At 42.8% G+C, this 17474-nt stretch overlaps 1 protein-coding gene across 3 annotated transcripts in view; it reads right to left on the bottom strand.

Annotated features, from left to right (window-relative positions):
* Positions 1-17474, bottom strand: part of LAMA3 (laminin subunit alpha 3) — a 272359-nt gene that overhangs the window by 55709 nt on the left and 199176 nt on the right. For all 3 annotated transcript variants that reach the window (XM_019465535.2, XM_019465536.2, XM_019465538.2), the window contains 4 exons: positions 15587-15700; positions 10938-11047; positions 8254-8334; positions 1986-2092 (listed from right to left, as the gene is read on the bottom strand). In XM_019465535.2, the coding sequence (XP_019321080.2) occupies positions 1986-2092; positions 8254-8334; positions 10938-11047; positions 15587-15700 (412 nt within the window). The remainder of the gene's footprint in view (positions 1-1985; positions 2093-8253; positions 8335-10937; positions 11048-15586; positions 15701-17474) is intronic.

Below are 17474 nucleotides of genomic sequence, written 5' to 3'. Positions count from 1 at the left end.
GACTTGCCTCATGTGGGTGATTGATTTATCAGTGCAATTTTCTTAACAAGTTTTAATGTTGACCACCAAGGAATCTGTACATTATTAATTAAAATAAAAAGAATGAAAAAGAGGGAGCAAAACCTCAGAGAAACAAAAAGTCTGATGCGTGAGTGTTTTCTTCCATTTGGGGAGCAAATAGTCACCATCCTTATTTCAGGTTTCTTTGCTGCTGTTGTTATTAGAGTGGAAGAAAAAGACGGTTGTAAAGATAGTAATCTCATGAATATGCTGTGTGATGTTGAAGCTTCTCCTCGAATACCTCTCTTCACAGAACTCATGTTTTTCTAAAACAGTCTTTTTCATCTTTAAACACATGACACTTCTTCCTTAGGATGACTTAACGTAGACCTCCCTCTAGCTTCCATTCCTTGGGTTCTACTTCTTATGCCACATAGAACAAACAGACCCTTCTCCCACACATCAATCAGCCTCTCAAATACATCCTTTCCAAGTCTTCTTTCCACTGTCCTGGTTTGTCAATCCTTCCTGTGACATGGTTCCAAGTTTTTTCAGTATCTCCACTTCTTCTGAACAAACCGTAGCTTGTCTATTGTCTTCTAGAGACAGAAGTCCGACCTGAGGATTTACACGAGCAGCATGCCAGGGAACGGCAGACCACCTGGTGTTAGACTCTAGAACTCACTGAAGATTCTATGAGGTGTCCTAGGGGCCATATTACTCTCTTGAGCCATAACGAACTTGCTACTGACTAAAGCCTTAGTCTTTTTCACTTGTTGCTACTAAGTCACATCTCACTTATCACACACTTATTTTTATGCCATTCAACTATAAGACCATGGGCTTATCCCTAACATAATGTTGTCTTAGAATCGGCCCATTATTCTAGGCGCTTGAGTCCCTTAAATAATCTAAATGTGCCACAGGAGGCATTTTCTATCTTTCCCCACTTTGTGTCATGTGATAACTGGGTGGGCATGCCTTCTACATTCCCATTCAGGTCAAAAGTGTTGAACAAGATAGAGCCAAGGATTAAGGCGCAGCGCATGTCAGAAGATAGCTCATTCTGGACTGATAATACTCCATTTACTTTATATTTCTTTGGGAGCAGTCACTTGACCAGATCTAATCTATACATTCAGGGTGCAGTTCTTCATCTTGTCTGTAAGATTAGAGATTTTATCTAAGGTTTGGCATTACAGTATATCTGTGATATTTTCTTGATAAATCACGTTAATATTCTCTGCTGAAGAAGGAAGAAAATCATCTTCCTTTTCCTTCCAAGTTGTTCCTAATGAGCCCACACTAACTCCTAGTGATTCTTTTCCTTGGTATGTGAAATCCATCCCAGTTATACCACCCACATCTCAGACATGGATTGATATTCAAGAAAGAATATGTTGATCTCCTCAGATACACACATGAAGAAAACTGATATGTTATAACCTTATAATGTCAAGGGAGATCTGAGCAAAATCACCAAATAGGAGCTGAGGTTATTCTGACTGCAATTACTTGACTTTTAAAAGCAATTTATCTTTTTAACAAAAGCCTACTTGAGGGGCACCTGGGTGGCTCAGTCATTTAAGCAGCTGACTCTTGATTTTGGCTCAGGTCATGATCTCATGGTTCTGTGAGTTCAAGCCCCACAACTGGGCTCTATGCTCACAGTGAGGAGCCTGCTTCGGGTCCTCTGTCTCCCTCTCTCTCTGTCCCTTCCCTCACCGCTTCTTGCACTTCCTCTCTCAAAAATCAATAAATGTTAAAAAAAAAATTAACATTAAAAAAAAAAGGCTATCTGAAGTAAGTTATTCACCAAACTGTATTCACCAAACCAAGTATTCACCAAACCAAGCTGTCAAAATATCTGTTAGCTGGCATTGGGTATTGTGCTTCATGAAAATATTTACCTAGGTTCCTCCCCTGCTATTTTATTAAAACCAGATTGATAAATGCAGGTTAACAAAGGTGTGAGTCCATCTTACCTCCCGTCAAGGGGTGACAACTGCCCAACTGGCCATTGTTGTTACAACTGCACGGCCGGCAGCTACCTCCAAGCTTCTGGGGGTTCCCGAAATATCCGGGTGCACACCTACCCAAAATAAAGAGAAAAAGGAGAAACACTCAAAGAACTCATCATTTGTTCCATCTGACATTTTCTCCACCCTTGAACTCTCCGTTTGAGATGTTGTAACCCTAAGTGGGGAAGGCTGCTTTGCAAGAATGAGTGTGTCTCAGTACAGATATTTATGGCTTGGATGAGAACAGAGAAAGTAGGAGGCAGGCAGAGCTTGCTCCCTCCTCGTTGACACCAGGACGACAAAATCCTCCGTTACCCCTGTCGATGAATGGCAGATGAACAAAATGCACACAGAAGCCAGTGGTTCGACCATTAATGGAAGTCAGGGGTGGATCAACTTTATGCAAGAGTTATGTTCCTGAAGATACCACACAATTAAATATTGCTTAATTTCTGGCTAATTTCCTCAAAGACAAATTTAAAGTAAAACTCATAGAATTTCAAATTTGCTTATCAATGGGGATTTTATTAATATTGCCTACTGAACTGTTTCAAGCCTGCATAATTCCCATTTGCACTAATTGCTACAGGGCTGTATTTAATGAGCCTAAACAATGGAGGGCAGTTACAACACCTACTCTCTTGGCTGAGAGCCTTTATTATTCTAGATAATTTGGTGATGAGAACTCCATTCCTTATTTAAGTTAAAAAACACTTCCTTGATTCTGAGTTTCTATTTAAAACACAAACAAACAACAAAACAGACACAATGTTTTTGGAATTGGGAGGTAAACTAAAATATTTCTATTAGCAAAGTTCCATTCTTATGCTAGCCCCCCCCCCCCAAATTGTCATTAACTCAATGTGTGTGTGTGGTGTCTTCTCTTCCATGGAATTGATAGAATCAAGAAAATGTGGTATTTGGCTCTCCCCCAAATTTAAGCTTTGAATCATGGAACTGTTAGGTAATTTATATAGACTTTGCCAATGGGTGCAAAGGACACAGGCTTTATCAGGAAGACCTGGCTGGATCCCTGCCTCCATGCTGTGTAACCTTGGCCTATTATCTTAACCCTTCAAGCTTCAGTTTCTTCATCTATGTCTCCCTTGGAAATGTAAACTCAGGGCACTTGGGTGGCTCAGTTGGTTAAGCAACTGACTTCGGCTCAGGTCATGATGTCCTGGGTTCATGAGTTCTAGCCCTGCATTGGGGTCTGTGCTGACAGCTCAGACCCTGGAGCTTGCTTCTGATTCCTTGTCTCCCTCTCTCTCTGCCCCTCCCCCACTCACACTCTGTCTCTCAAAAATAAATAAACATTGAAAACAAAATTAAAAAAAAAGAAAACTCCACAAAGGCATGGATTCTTTGGCTGATATATCCCTGCACATGATTTATATCCCTGCACATGGGAGAGTGCCTGGGCCCATAATAGGTGCCAGATAAGTATACGCAGAATGAATAAGTGAATAATTGCACTATTAATACCTATTTTGATCAATGAATGAGATAAAAAATAATGTAGTGAAGAATCTAATACAATGCCTGAACATAATAGACACTCAATAAAAGTTAGCTACCATTTTCAGACATGATGAAACATGCATATATATATATATATATACACATACACAAATATATATACACACACACACACATATACACATCTATGTATAACTGGCATAATTTGGAATTATTACATTTCAGAAAGTGGGTAGGAAGCAGAAATCCCATGCCTTCCTTAATTATCAAGAAGGTAACTACGCTGAGGTGCCTTGTCTAAGTCTACTAACCAACTTGTCATAGGCTTTACTTTATGTGACTGGCCCCATATTCTACTTAACAAACTATGCTATAGGCAAAAGACTTATGTTTTAAATACTTTATTTTTAGATGTGTCACCTATATCTAAATTTTCCATGTAAAAGACGCATAATTACAAAACACTTTATATTAAAGTCACATAAATATTTAGGAAGTTAGATTCCACGTCTTCCTTATTCTTGCAAAAAGTGTTAGTGACTGATTACAGAAATAACCGGTACCCTTCTTCTCGTTTTAAGCTGGTGTCCAAACACAATGGACTGAAGTAAAACTTCCTGATTTCATAGAGGGCGGTGGTACAAGAAAAAAGAGCAGAGAACATGTTTGTCCTCTATGGCTCGGAGAAGCCGAGGGAGAAATGTGGCCCAGGGCACGGTTATGAGCTGGGAAGCCTTTCCTACCCCCTCCTTCAGATTGGCTGTTCCCTCTTCCGCCCAGTGGGCTCCTGCTTATATTTTTACTCTTCACCCTATATTGTCCTTGTAGCTACCACTGCATAGCTAATGACTAACGCTGGCTTGATGCCTGGCACAAAGGGGGGGTCCCCAATAAATGTTGAACAAATTAAAAAATTTGACATTCATATGGCATTTACTTGTGAACAAGTTCTTCAAAAAAAATTAAGAAACTATAGTTTGCTTTCCTGAGACAGCAAACAACAGACATAAGCTGTGAGAACTGTTAATTAAGAATTTCTCTTTTCAAATCTGCTGCCTGCCAACCGGATGTCTCAGCTGGTCTGTTGCTGTTTTCTGCATCATTGTTTGTGAAGAACCATGAGGAGGATCGCACTAGGATGCCTCTCTCAGGTGGGAGTCTCAAGCTTTCACACCACAGAGCCTAGAAGAACGTTCCCGAAGCCCATTCTACCCACCCGTCCTTCCCATCTCAGTATAGCTGCCCCTTCCTCCCTCACCCCTCAGGGGCAGTTGGATGCTCCTCCCCTGCAGCCTGGGGACCCAGTTATGTCTTGGTCACTATTTTAATGGCTGGTTTGTGTGTCTGTCCACCACTAGACTGTAAAACCCTGAGGGCAGAGTCTGGGCTCCAGCCGCTAATGTGTCCCTAGCGCTTAGCCCAGTGCCAGGCATATACTAGGATCTCCATACATTTTTCATTGAAAGAAAGAATGAATAATAGATGTGAGGCAACTGTGGGCAAGGTTCCTTTTGCTGAAATGGAAAACAGAAGAACCTTGAAATTGCATCTTTTTACCACCAGACAGTGCCCTGCCCCTTAGCTGACGCTCAGTGATCCCGTAATGAGGCAGTCCGCACCTTCCTCCCAGGCAAATAGCCTCGAGGTCCTTGGGTTTTCTTGGGTAACTTCCCTGATTGAGCCACCCTCCAGCCCCACTCATCCCTTAGGCCCACTAGACCCACGTAGGTCCCACCCTGTCTGTCAAATGTCTCAGATAACCCCTGCCTTCTTGTGAAAACCAAATTAATTTTGTTTTCGTTTTGTTTTGTTTTGGAATCTTATAAAACTCTTCTAAAGTTTATCCAGGAAAATAATATGCCAGAATGGCCAAGGAAAACATTTTAAGGGCTATGAGGAGAGCCTTGCTCAACCAACTATCTAAAGGCATTTTATACTTTCAGAAATGATAACGGCACAAAGACTGAACAAAATGTATGGAAACGACTCTAAGTTTGTACAGAAAACTTTGTAAATGCACATTCATCTTTCGTGAATTCAACTAAATGTACTTGGCAATAGGGAGAGAGGTGGGGGAGAGAACAAGAGTGACAGCACGAGAGGCACAGAGGGAAAAACAGCTGGAGTGCCTGTCCCCATTCACTCAGTGAGCACACAGCCTGCAGTGAGTGTGACAGTGTGACATGAAGGATGTGAATCTGCCAGTCCCCTAATTAGTCTGCTTTCCTTATGCCTCCCCTAGTGTGCACGTCTGACCCTACTGAGTGTGGCTCTGGGATGTACCCAAATACTATGTGTATTTCACGCAACGTGGGCCCTGGATTATGGGGATGGAATACTGGGATAGTGTGAGTTTCTTGAACTCTGGCCAATTTTGCTGTACACGTTGACCCTAAATCTATCTGCCATGTGAGATGCCCTGACACCACCAAAAAGCTAGGTTCCAAATTTTCACCAACATGAAGATCTGAGTGTAAGAAATAAAACTATGTAAGTCCTAAAAGAAAGCATAAACATTTCTGTAACTTTGCCAAGCATGGCCCCAAAGGCTGACAGCCTAAAGAATATAAGAGTAGGTACATATAACAAAAAACAAAACCCAAAAAACATAAACAAAAAATAAACAAAAATTTGCAACATGTAGTATGAAGAATTTGTATAGACCAATAAATAAAAGAACATTGCACTAGAAAAAGTGAGTAAAAAGCCTAGAAAGCAATCCAAAAAATAAGATCTACAAATGGTTAATTAGTACGTGAAAAAAATCCCATCTAATTATGAAACAAAGAAATGTAAATTCGAATGATTAAAATTTCCAACTACCAAACTGGCAAATATTTTAAAAACTGATCATTTGTAGTATTCACTGGTGGCAAAAGCTGCTCTTTTGCTACTGGAGGAACAGAAATGAGTCTGACTTTTCTGGAGGGCAATCCGGCAAAATGTATCAAAAGTCTGAAAATGCACCTATCCTTAGATCCAAGGGATCTGGTTCTATTAACTACGTCTTGAGGATTTATGTACACAAATAATTCACCACAAGGATTTACTTTTAGTGCTGCTTTGAATGGAAAAGAGGAAAACTATTTCAAAGACCAGCAGTAGATTACAGAACTTCTTGGTTCTGACACGATGTTATCAGCGAATACTTACTGAGATGGAAAGATATTGCTAACCTTCTACTACATCTACTAGGTGAGAAAATGAGCCAAAACAGAAAGTAAAACAGCAATCTACTTTTGTTTTTAAGAAAACGTCTGGGGGCGCCTGGGTGGCTCAGTCGGTTAAGCGGTCGACTTCGGCTCAGGTCGTGATCTCACGGTCCGTGAGTTCGAGCCCCATGTCGGGCTCTGTGCTGACAGTTCAGAGCCTGGAGCCTGTTTCAGATTCTGTGTCTCCCTCTCTCTGACCTTCCCCCGTTCATGCTCTGTCTCTCTCTGTCTCAAAAATAAATAAACGGTTAAAAAAAAATTAAAAAAAAGAAAAGAAAAGAAAACGTCTGTGCACACAGAATGAACTATAAGAATATACAAGTTTTAACTGGGGATTTTATAAATAAAATGATTATAAGCAGGATTATATCTGAGCATGCACAAATATATAGAGCTACATAAAGGTATAGTGGGCCTCATTGGTTCTTTGCTCACTTGTATTACATAATTCCTATAAGTAAGTATTGACTTTATGATAAACTTATTTTAAATTTAAAAACATGCTGTCCATATGATTCATTTCTATACTGTTACTTTTGCACAATGTACATGCTACCTTCCGAGGTAGACTCTAAGTACCTTTCATAGTCCTTATATGCTTGGCAGAGCCCAATGTATGGTAGCTAATCATGAAAATGTGTTCATGCAAAACGAAAGCTTGGCTCTTTGGCCCCTCATAATTAAGTTCATAGTTTCCATTTTGCAACATTTATTCTTTTGTTCCGCTGCTGAACACCTATTACATGAATAATACATGAATAGTAGGCAGCAGTGATTCAGAAATGAATGACACAGACTGTCCTGCAGGTGTTCATAATATGTGGGGACAGAGAGGTATAGTTGTGTGTGTGTGTGCGTGTGTGTGTGTGTGTGTATGTATAGGAGTATGTAGAGTTGTATGTGCGTGTGCAGGTAAGTAGGGATGTGGTGGTGGGGTAGGGGTACATAAGGATGTGCATACATGGGGTGAGGACTATGTAAGGATGAATGTATATGGAGCTAGGCTAGTTAGGGTTATGTGTGCCAGGTAGGCAAATACAAGGACACGTGTGTGGTGGGTAGGGGTATGTAGGGATATGCATACATGGGGTGGGGGTATGTAAGGATGAATCTATATGGATGTAGGGATAGGTAAGGACATGTAGGGGGTGGAAGTACATACAGATGTGGAGGGGGAGGGGCATGTAGAAATATGTAGGGGAGGGGAATGAGGGAGTGTGTAGGGGGATAGGAGCATGTAGGCAAACGTGTTGGGGGTACATAGTGCTATGATACGTTGGGCCTCCTTCTCAAATTTCTGAAACATGTAAAAAACGAGAAAGATAAAGAAGTTAATGATTTATTAAGTGAACAGTCTTGTATTTTTCCCTAAAGACCTTTCTCCAGCCTCCGTGAAAGCAACAGCCCCACCCCAGCTCTGAGCCACGACCCAGCACAGCCGCACCCACAGCCCGAGCCTGCTGCAGCCTGCCCGAAGAGCCCACCCTACCTGTGGGATGCGGGGGGGGGGGGGGGGGGGGGGGCGAGGGGGCAGCACCCACCTTTCGCACTGTGTGCCTGTGTATCCAGGTTTGCAGGAGCACCTCACGTTTTCCCCAGTCACAACACAGCCAGTGGCAAAACTGGAAGGAAGACAGAAAAAAGCCTCAGTAAAAACAAATCGATAGGCTTCATGCTCATTATTTTTTGCCACAAAGCACTGACTTGTCTTAAGTGTAAACAGACACCAAGGATCTGGTTACTTCTTATATGAAGAAAAATGTGTCCATTAAGACTTGTGTAGATAATGATGAATTATTTCAGCTCACATTGGGCAAATCTTGGTACATAAGGACTGAAGGCATTTATTTAGTTTTATTTTTGGCTTGGAGAAATACATTCCTTCACTTGAGACAGAGCAAAGTAACTCATTTTGGAAGAAATGATTACAACAGCATTTTTCCAGGAATAACAAGGAAAGAATAAAACAAGTCTAGGCAGAAAAAAAGGACAGGGAGCTCGGATTCTTCAAAAAATTTTCCTCCTTGTTTATTCTAGTTCCTTCATATTGGATACATTATCTCCTAGGAAGAAAAGGGGCCAGGCAGGAGGGACTAAGGCATAAAACAGGCTTGCCCGTCTAGGTATTTCTGTGGGCACAATTATTGGTGATATTTACATTTTTCAAATCAAGTTGTGGGATTCTGATTCTCTTTCTTTTTGTTCTAACCTAGTGTATATTTGAGCAGCTTTTTTTTTCCAAATAAGTGAGCAGATCATGAAAAAACTCTGTTGCCTTGAGATATGTCTATAAACATTACACTGAATAAATCTGAGGGAAAATACCTCTATTTATCATTTGCTGGTAAAAGAATTTTTATCTAGGAAGTTTCTCTTGGCCTAGTAGATGGACAGAATTATACTATTTTTTTTAAGTTTATTTATTTATTTTGAGAGACAGAGAGAGAGAGAGTGCAAGTGGGGGAAGGGGCAGAGAAAGAGAATCCCAAGCAGGCTCTGTACTGTCAGCACAGAGCCGGATGCAATGCAGGGCTCGAACTCACGAACCGTGAGGTCATGACCTGAGCCGAATCAAGAACTAGACGCTTAGCCGACTGAGCCTCCAGAGTTATACTTCTAAAGGAACAGTTAGAAATTCGTCAACAGTATGAATATGGATGGAGAAAGAGTTAAATAAAAACCATATTTCACTGATAAATCCGAGGAACTGTGTGTTACTTCAATTGCCTGAAAGCCAGAAGCTGGCCTTCATGATAACACTATGCTGTGCCATCAAAGATGAAAAGCTTTCCCCTGAGCACCCCATGAAAATCTTGTTTCCACTCTCTCTAGCTTCTGTTCCAACAAGTCTAGGCAAGTACTGAGTGCTAAATCCCTTTTCAAGTAAAGTCACAGGACTGGGCAAGTTTAAGGAGTATCAGATACACAGAGAGCAAACCAGGGTGCACATTTCAAATACGCATCTTCAGAAAAGCCACATCTGGGCAGTGGCTTCTGGTAACGTGGCCAATTTCTCTGATACTAGCCTGATTTCATCCTGCCTTGTGGTTCACACTTGCTCCCGAGCCTGTGCACTGCAGATACTGTTATTGGTATCTTCCTGATTTTCAAATCAACTCTTGCTTTGTTTACTTGTATTTTGCTTGGACCCACAGCGGGTGTGTCACGATAAGCAGGAATATGACAAGGTACCGAGGCCAAAGAGAACATGAATCACCATGAAATCCAAGTGGCAGGTTTCTACCTATGTCATGTATCTGCTGTACTGGAGTCTGAATGACAACTCAGGTCACGCTCCATGGCTCAGAACTGGCCTATGACTTCCATCACACCGAGGATAAATCCAAGTGCCTTGTTATAGCCTGCAAAGTCCTACGGGATCTGTACCCTGGGTGCCCCACCAACCTCACCTCCTGACCCTCTGTCCTACACTGCCCTCTAACCACCTCCTTACTCCATGGACACATCGTCACAGGGGCTGTCTCTTGTCTTTTCCTTGCCTCAGACCCTCGGTGCCGAGATACTGCCATGCTCACTCCATCTCATTGTTCCCTGGTCCTTGGCCAACGACCTCAGAAAACCCTCCTACTCTTCTGTAAAGAGTCTACTCACTCACTATCAATCACATAGCCCTGTTATCAACTTCCAAGCCCATCTCCATCTGAAATTATGCTTATTTATTTGTGCACGTATTTCTTGAGTGTGACAACTCTCCCTGCCTGCATTCTCCAGGGGAAGCCTCGTGAGATCAGAGTCTGTCAGTCTTCTTTCCTGTAGTTTCCCCAGCACCTAGAGGAGGCTAACTCCTAGCCCCTGTATCAGGCCTTCAGTAAATAACGTTTAACCACCGAATGAAGAGTGAAAGGAAAGAGGAAAAGGAAAAGCACACAAGCGTACACTTGGGAAACCTGTTCTTATTTGTTTTGCTTTTGTTTTGCATTTTTGCATGTTCTTTTTTAAATACAACTGCTTTGAGATAGACTTCACATACCGTATCACTTGTCCATTCCAAGCGTACAACTCAATGGCTTTTAGTAGATTCACAGAGTTGTAAAAACCATCAGTATGATCAACTACAGAACATGTTTATCACCCCCCAAAGAAATCCCACACCCTTACCGGCCACTTCCTATACACTGCCCCTCTTCCACTCCCCATCTCTGGTCCCAGGCAACCACCAAGCTACTTCCTATCTCCACAGATTATTTTCAAGCTCTCACAGTACCTGTTGGAATGAGGACATGGGCAGACGCTACAGTGTCCGTGGATGGCATTCCCATAGTGACCCTCTTTGCAGCGCTCACAGTGTTCCCCAGCAGTGTTATGCTGGCAGTTCTTGGGGCAGATGAACATACAATTAAGAGCAGCCAATTACATTTATTATTATTAAGATTGTTATCACCTTAATTACTCACACAATTATAACTCAAGTCCTCTGACTCTGTACAGAGCTATGAATCACAAATGTTATATATTCCTATCTATCCAGTTACTGTTGGTACTAGAAAATAAAACACGTAAGCATCCTTCCATCAGCTATTTGGTGCTTAGCATCAGGAGGACGAAATTGGAGGAAGACCAGCTAGATTCAAACTCACTCCAATGTTTCACAGCTGTGCAGCCTTGGGCAAGATTCTTCACCTCTCTGAGCCTCGGTGTTTTGTTTTGTTTTGTTTTTTTTTAAACCAGTTGTATTGATGTATGATTTACACACAATTCTAATTTTCTTAAAACATATAGTTAGAATAATACCCACTTGCGAAGGCTGAGAGGATTTTAAAAAGTACACTATAGCTTCAGCAAGGTGTTAGCCCTATCCCTCTTCCCCTGAGAATAATGTCTATGAAAATCAACTTGTTTTACATAATTCAGTTACTCGTGACATACTAAAGAGGAATATAGTTGCAATAAGTTAACATGTACAATTTATTAAAACAATGAAAAGCTGCATTGTATCTAAAGAAGTAATTCCAGCATCTCAGTTTAATTCCAATGTCTCCAAGAAGCAAGATGTTATTTATCTACGTTGTGCGTTTATGTAAATCCAATTATTTTCATGCCAAAGTCAATGCCTATTGAAAGTTGTTCTTCAATAAAGCACTGAGACGAGATGACTTTCCAATTGAGCAGTCCATTGAGGCAAATCCTAGCAGATGGTATCAAATTTGCTTATTTTGTGGAATTTTTAATGTTTCTTGCTTTACTCTAGTAATACATATGTAAATGCACAAAACTATCCAGGAAACCACTCCCCTATTGTGGGCATTTGATAATTCAGAGACACTCTATATGACCAGGAATAAGTCTAATGTTTTTGAAACGTGCTTTTAAGTAGAGGTGGGGCTTGGTAGGAAACTTCAATGGATGTGAGTTTTCAATAATATCTGAAACCGGGTTGCGAAAAACAACATGCACCTATATCCTAAGTGGGTGCGGCCCTGCTTTGAATGCGAGCCTGTCCCTTCCATCATAATGTCATCAGTTCCTTTGGCTTAAACACAACCATCCCTCACCAACCTTTCAATAACAGACAATCACAATCCACATGTTATAACATGTTTTCATACTTTTTTTCCCAATATGAAATCGTGTCATACACACAAGGGATGTTGTTTACACATTAACATGGAATCATCACCAGAAAGCTCATCCCTGCCCTGAATCCTTCCCTCTTTCCCCAAAAGTCACTGCCATGACAGTTTTTCCTGTAAACCTGGACGCTAGGACCAAATCCACATGCAGTGTATTGGATCCACAGAGGGGTCTCTCCTTGACCTTTCCCTTGCTCCACGGTCCTGACTCTCTCACAAAACAGTCGTTTTTTTGAACGGATTATTTATCTTTCCACTTTAGTTTCCTTTCTTTTTAAACTCTAAATGACATTCTTAAGGAACAACATAGCTGAATAGGTATCTTTTAATCCTAGATCCGCTTAGTTCTGAGCTGAAAACATTGGAGAAGCAAGAACATGGAGAAACAAGAATTATGGTGAGGCCATCTGTGTCCTACTGAAAACACCCTGACCTCTGGTTCTCCTCGGGAGCGGGGGAAGAATGGTAGAAAGGGGTGAGAACCTGTGTTGCTTGATAAGGTCCCATAAGAATGTCTGAAATACCCCCACCCTCAGCTGAGAACACCTATCTTGATAGCTGTCTCAGTCCTGCAAATATGAGATATCTGCTTACCAATTTCCTTGTGGTTTACTGTGAATAAATTCACATATGGATGGATGGATGAATCCACATCCACTCCCACATCATGTGCTCTCTTAGCTCCATCGGACACCAAACATCCATTGGGCATCTACTATGTGTCCCACCATGCTACCAGGTACTAGGGATGCCAAGATGGATCGGCACCCTGACCAGGGGGCAAATAGAACCCTGTGAGTACACACGTTAAATATAACGTGGAAAACTTGATGGCTGATGCACCCCAGCATCCCATAAGAGCAAGAGGAGCTTCAGGGAAGGGCTTCTGGAGGCGATGATGCCTCCTGCATGGAGGATAAAAGGAGGGGAATAAGCTGGGTAGAGAAGTGAGGGGAGGGCACACCAGGCATAGGGAGCAGCATGCATAGAATGTCAGTCGTGCAGGAGCACAGTGGTGCGTGTGGGCAAGATGAAGCAATTGGTATTCCGGAGGGTGAAGGGCAAGGTGGGGCGGGATGCAGCTGGAAAGGTAGCAGCTCAGATCACGGGAAACCTGAGGCGGCACGGAGGAGCATGGACCTCTGGTCATGAGCGTCACGAGAGCCCCAGGCCACCTGTGGGTTTCAGGTAAGTCTGGCAGGGGGGAAATGGGCACAAGAGCCAGGGAGTAAAGTGAAGGAAAACCGAAAGAGGAAGGGACATGGGAACAGAGTGGTAGAAGAGAGATGACTGAGATGGCAGAAGGCAAGGGGAGTGGGGGAGGGGCAGCAATATGGGGAGAAAGGGGGCCAGGAGAAGAGACAGAGCCTTGGCGAAGAGAAAGGGGCCTGTCACTGCGGGTCCTTCCGGCTGACGACGGCACCCATGCAACATACGACCTGCTGCTCTTGGACGCACACGGCTTTACTGCTAAGGGCTGGGGTTACTTTCTTCTTCAAACTTCGAAGTTTATTCTTGAAACAATATGGAGATTTGCACAAGAGTGAAGGTCCCAGATATTAGAAATTGACTCGGCTCTTGAGAGACGAAGTCCAATTTGCAGCGGAACCAGCCCATTCGATGTGAAAAGTACTTGGTTTCCAAATCGTTATGGATCTTTGAGAATGAGGGCTGCATCCTTGGCTCCCATAAAACGCCCCCCCCCCCCCCTCCGCCCAGGGCAGGGGCAGCGCTCAGAGCCTGCCAGGGGAGCACTGCGCAGGGGAGCGAGTGCAGGCACGGGCCCCGCGCCTCTGTGGGAGCGCGCATGCGCGCACGTTCCCCACGGGACCGCAAGCCTCGCGGAGGCGTGAAGGCGGGGAGGGCGTCGGGTGGTTTTAACCACAGTGCTTAGCTCACTACCTCCCACGATAGCAAAGGCTCCGTAAAGGTTTCCTGAATGAATTCTTTCTAAAGGCCATATGGCCATTAGGGACAAGTGAAGACACAGCTACAGAGAAAGGAAATGACAAAGAAAATCTTGTTTGATTAAAACAGATGAATTATGACTCATAGTGATCCTTCCGCTGGGTGAATGGACGCAGAGAATGCCTACTTTTGTTCTTTGGCAGCTTTGATAGAGTGGACGTGACATCTAGCCATGGTTCAGTGACAAGATAAATATTTATTTTAAATTAAAGCATCTACCTGTGTTACACATGGCATACGCTATGAAATATAAATTATTATAGAAGAGTATTTATGAGCTGAAAAATACTATTTCCCAATGAGTTTTATTGCTTTTGAACTTACAAGGTTAAAATTCTACAGAATATTCTATCAACAATGTCCTGTCCTGGCCTGTCCCATCTTGTAGTGGAAGCAGTTCCCTGGGACATGCTGAATTTGGCTTAATACAGTCTAGGAGCTCAAAGAATTGAAACACACTCTAGATGCATTGCACAACGCAAAGGAAATCCATGCCAGAAGAACGCATTTTCAAACAGCACAACGTAAGTGGGGGGGGGGGGGGCTGTGCTCCTAGGGGCACTGATGCTCTCTCCTTTCTTTATATCTGTCCATTCTCCTTCCAAGTAGGGAGGCCCTGGCTGCCAGGGATGAAAGAGAGGAAGGCAGAAGAAAAAATGTGCTGCTTCAGGATACAAAAGAAAAATTTCCCGACAATCCAATTTTCTATGGGAAATATTTTTTAAGGTATTTTAAAAGAAGATTATTTTCCAGTGGATAGGCCACAGACAGCAAGGACTCACCTCACCTGTCTTCCTACATAAACCCACTTTGTCTTGGCAGCCGCAGATTAGTGCTTGAGTGACTTGAGTATGTGCCTTAAGTCTTTCTAAGCATCATCTTCTCCCCGATTACTTGCTTGAGCTATTGCTCATCTAACAGCCACAAGGCTCCCCTCCTGCAGCCTCCTGCTACCCCAACAAAACAGGGGCCCAAAGCAGTGGCTCTGATTTGTTACATTCCACCAGGAATTAAGTCCCGGGATCCACCCATTAAAAACATTCCATGAAGCAAAAATTTAGAAGCTAATGTGTCATTTCATTGTTCAGCTAGGAGTTCTTCTCCGATGGCATGTGTTAAAATGGAGGGAAAAGTGAAGTGTAAAATAATTCAGCCTGATAATGCTGAATGCCATGTTTACAAAGCAACCTCAATTTGACTTTGGGTTTGGCTGGAGATGCGATATTTGATGTCTCAGGGACCAGTGGGGTGAGGGTGGGGGGCGAGGGGACAGGGAGACACAGATTGTCGGCCAGGAGAGTATCAATTTACTCACGATACATATTCCCGAGCCATCCTGGCATCGATTTGAATGTCCGTTGCAATTGCAGGGAACACATCGTCCGGTATATGCACCTTTGCTATCCCGATAGTATCCGGGGCTACAACCCTGTTTTTCAAACAAAGCATTTAGTCAACATAAAGAATTATTATCCAAAGCATGTGCCAATTCTGACTGTCAAGCATTCACTTTCTTTTTAAAATTTATTTTTAACATTTATTCACTTTTGAGAGACAGAGTGTGAGTCGGGGAGGGGCAGAGAGAGAGGGAGACACAGAATCCTAAGAGGCTCCAGACTCAGCCGTCAGCACAGAGCCCAGCATGGGGCTCGAACTCACGAGCCACGGGATCATGACCTGGGCTGAAGTCAGACGCTCAACCAACTGAGCCACCCAGGTGCCCCAAGCATTCACTTTTTAAATCTTTTTTCCTTTAGTTGGTATGTGGATTTCTACTTTCAAACACTAGCCAGTCCACTGGCTCCCTTTGTCAGATTCTACCTTGTTTCCACGCCACAGCACGCGTGTATGCTAGTGGCGGAGCGGGAGATGTGTGGGGGGACACGAGAGAAAAGGGAGACGTGGAGGGAGGAGTGTGGAAATGGCTTCCTCTCCTTCAACCGTTTTAGGGCAAGTGGAAGGGTGGAGAGGTGAAGGGGTAAAGAGGGTCAGGACATCAGTCTTTGGTGGGGAAAGTCTCTAAGCAAATCCTTTCAAGTTCAAGTGCTCTTAGGGCAGGCATTCCGTCTCCAAGTAGGAGTTTGGACTGGTGGATGAAGGGGGACTAAGGAGTCTTCATTAGGATCTATTCAATAATGGCAGAACCGGGGGAATCATGTCACTGCCACTCACTGGTCTATAAGCAAAAGCGAACTCAGGGGAGAGGACCGTGCCTGTGTTCTCTACAGAACGCTGCAGGGACACTGGGCTCCAATGGGACACACAAAGACCCAGCTGGAGGGAATCTCACTGGGTGTGGTCTTCTTTTCTTGTTCAATGTTGCTTTGACCATATGTGTGTGTGTGTGTGTGTGTGTGTGTGTGTGTGTACATATATATATATATTTTAAGGATTCTAGTTGGGCACCTGGGTGGCTCAATTGGTTAAGCATCCGACTTTGGTTCAGGTCACAATCTTGCAGTTCACGAGTTCGAGCCCTACAATGGGCTTTGTGCTGGCAGCTCAGAGCCTGGAGCCTGCTTTGGATTCTGTGTTTCCCTCTCTCTCTGCCCCTCCCCCACTCACATGCTGCCTCTCTCTCTCTCTCAAAAATAAATATTTTAAAATAAATAAATACTTAAAAAAGGATTCTAGTTAAGAATGCCCCCAATAGAAGAAAAAGCAATTCTTCCAACACCAGCCATTAAAAATTATTTAGATTTCTGTCTTTAAAGAGAATCATAGACATTTTGTTTATTTTGGCAGAGCAAATTAATACATTGATTCAAACCAAATGTTGTCCCCAGTTTCTTTAAGTGACCTCCATATATGGCCTATCTAAAGCATCAGGAAAAAATAATATTTCAAGATAAAAGATCATCTTTCATCTAATCCTCTTTAAACAGCATTATGTCTATAAGACTCTGAAGCTACAATCAAGAGAAATCAGAAAATCAACCATCCATTCTCATTCATCCGTAGCCATAAAGGGCTCTACCTGGTCTGGTGGAAAAGAGGAAGAAGCCACCCTTATAGAGCTGGAGAAAGAAGCCTGGTATACTCCCCGGAGTAGAACATCCCAGTTTCTGATAGGAGTTTCTTCCAAAATTACCAATTACTACACACTGGACACAATAACAAGACTATAATTTCCAGTATGTTTTCCCCTTCAGCTATTAGAAACCATGTTTAGGCAAAAGAAGCTATTGCAAAAAATGAGATTG

This window comes from Panthera pardus, unplaced genomic scaffold (genome assembly GCF_024362965.1).
Source record: "Panthera pardus isolate Hobbes unplaced genomic scaffold, ASM2436296v1 HiC_scaffold_15, whole genome shotgun sequence".
Classification (NCBI taxonomy): domain Eukaryota; kingdom Metazoa; phylum Chordata; class Mammalia; order Carnivora; family Felidae; genus Panthera; species Panthera pardus.
The sequence above is the reverse complement of the archived record's forward strand: the minus strand, read 5'-3'. Positions and strand labels throughout refer to the sequence as shown.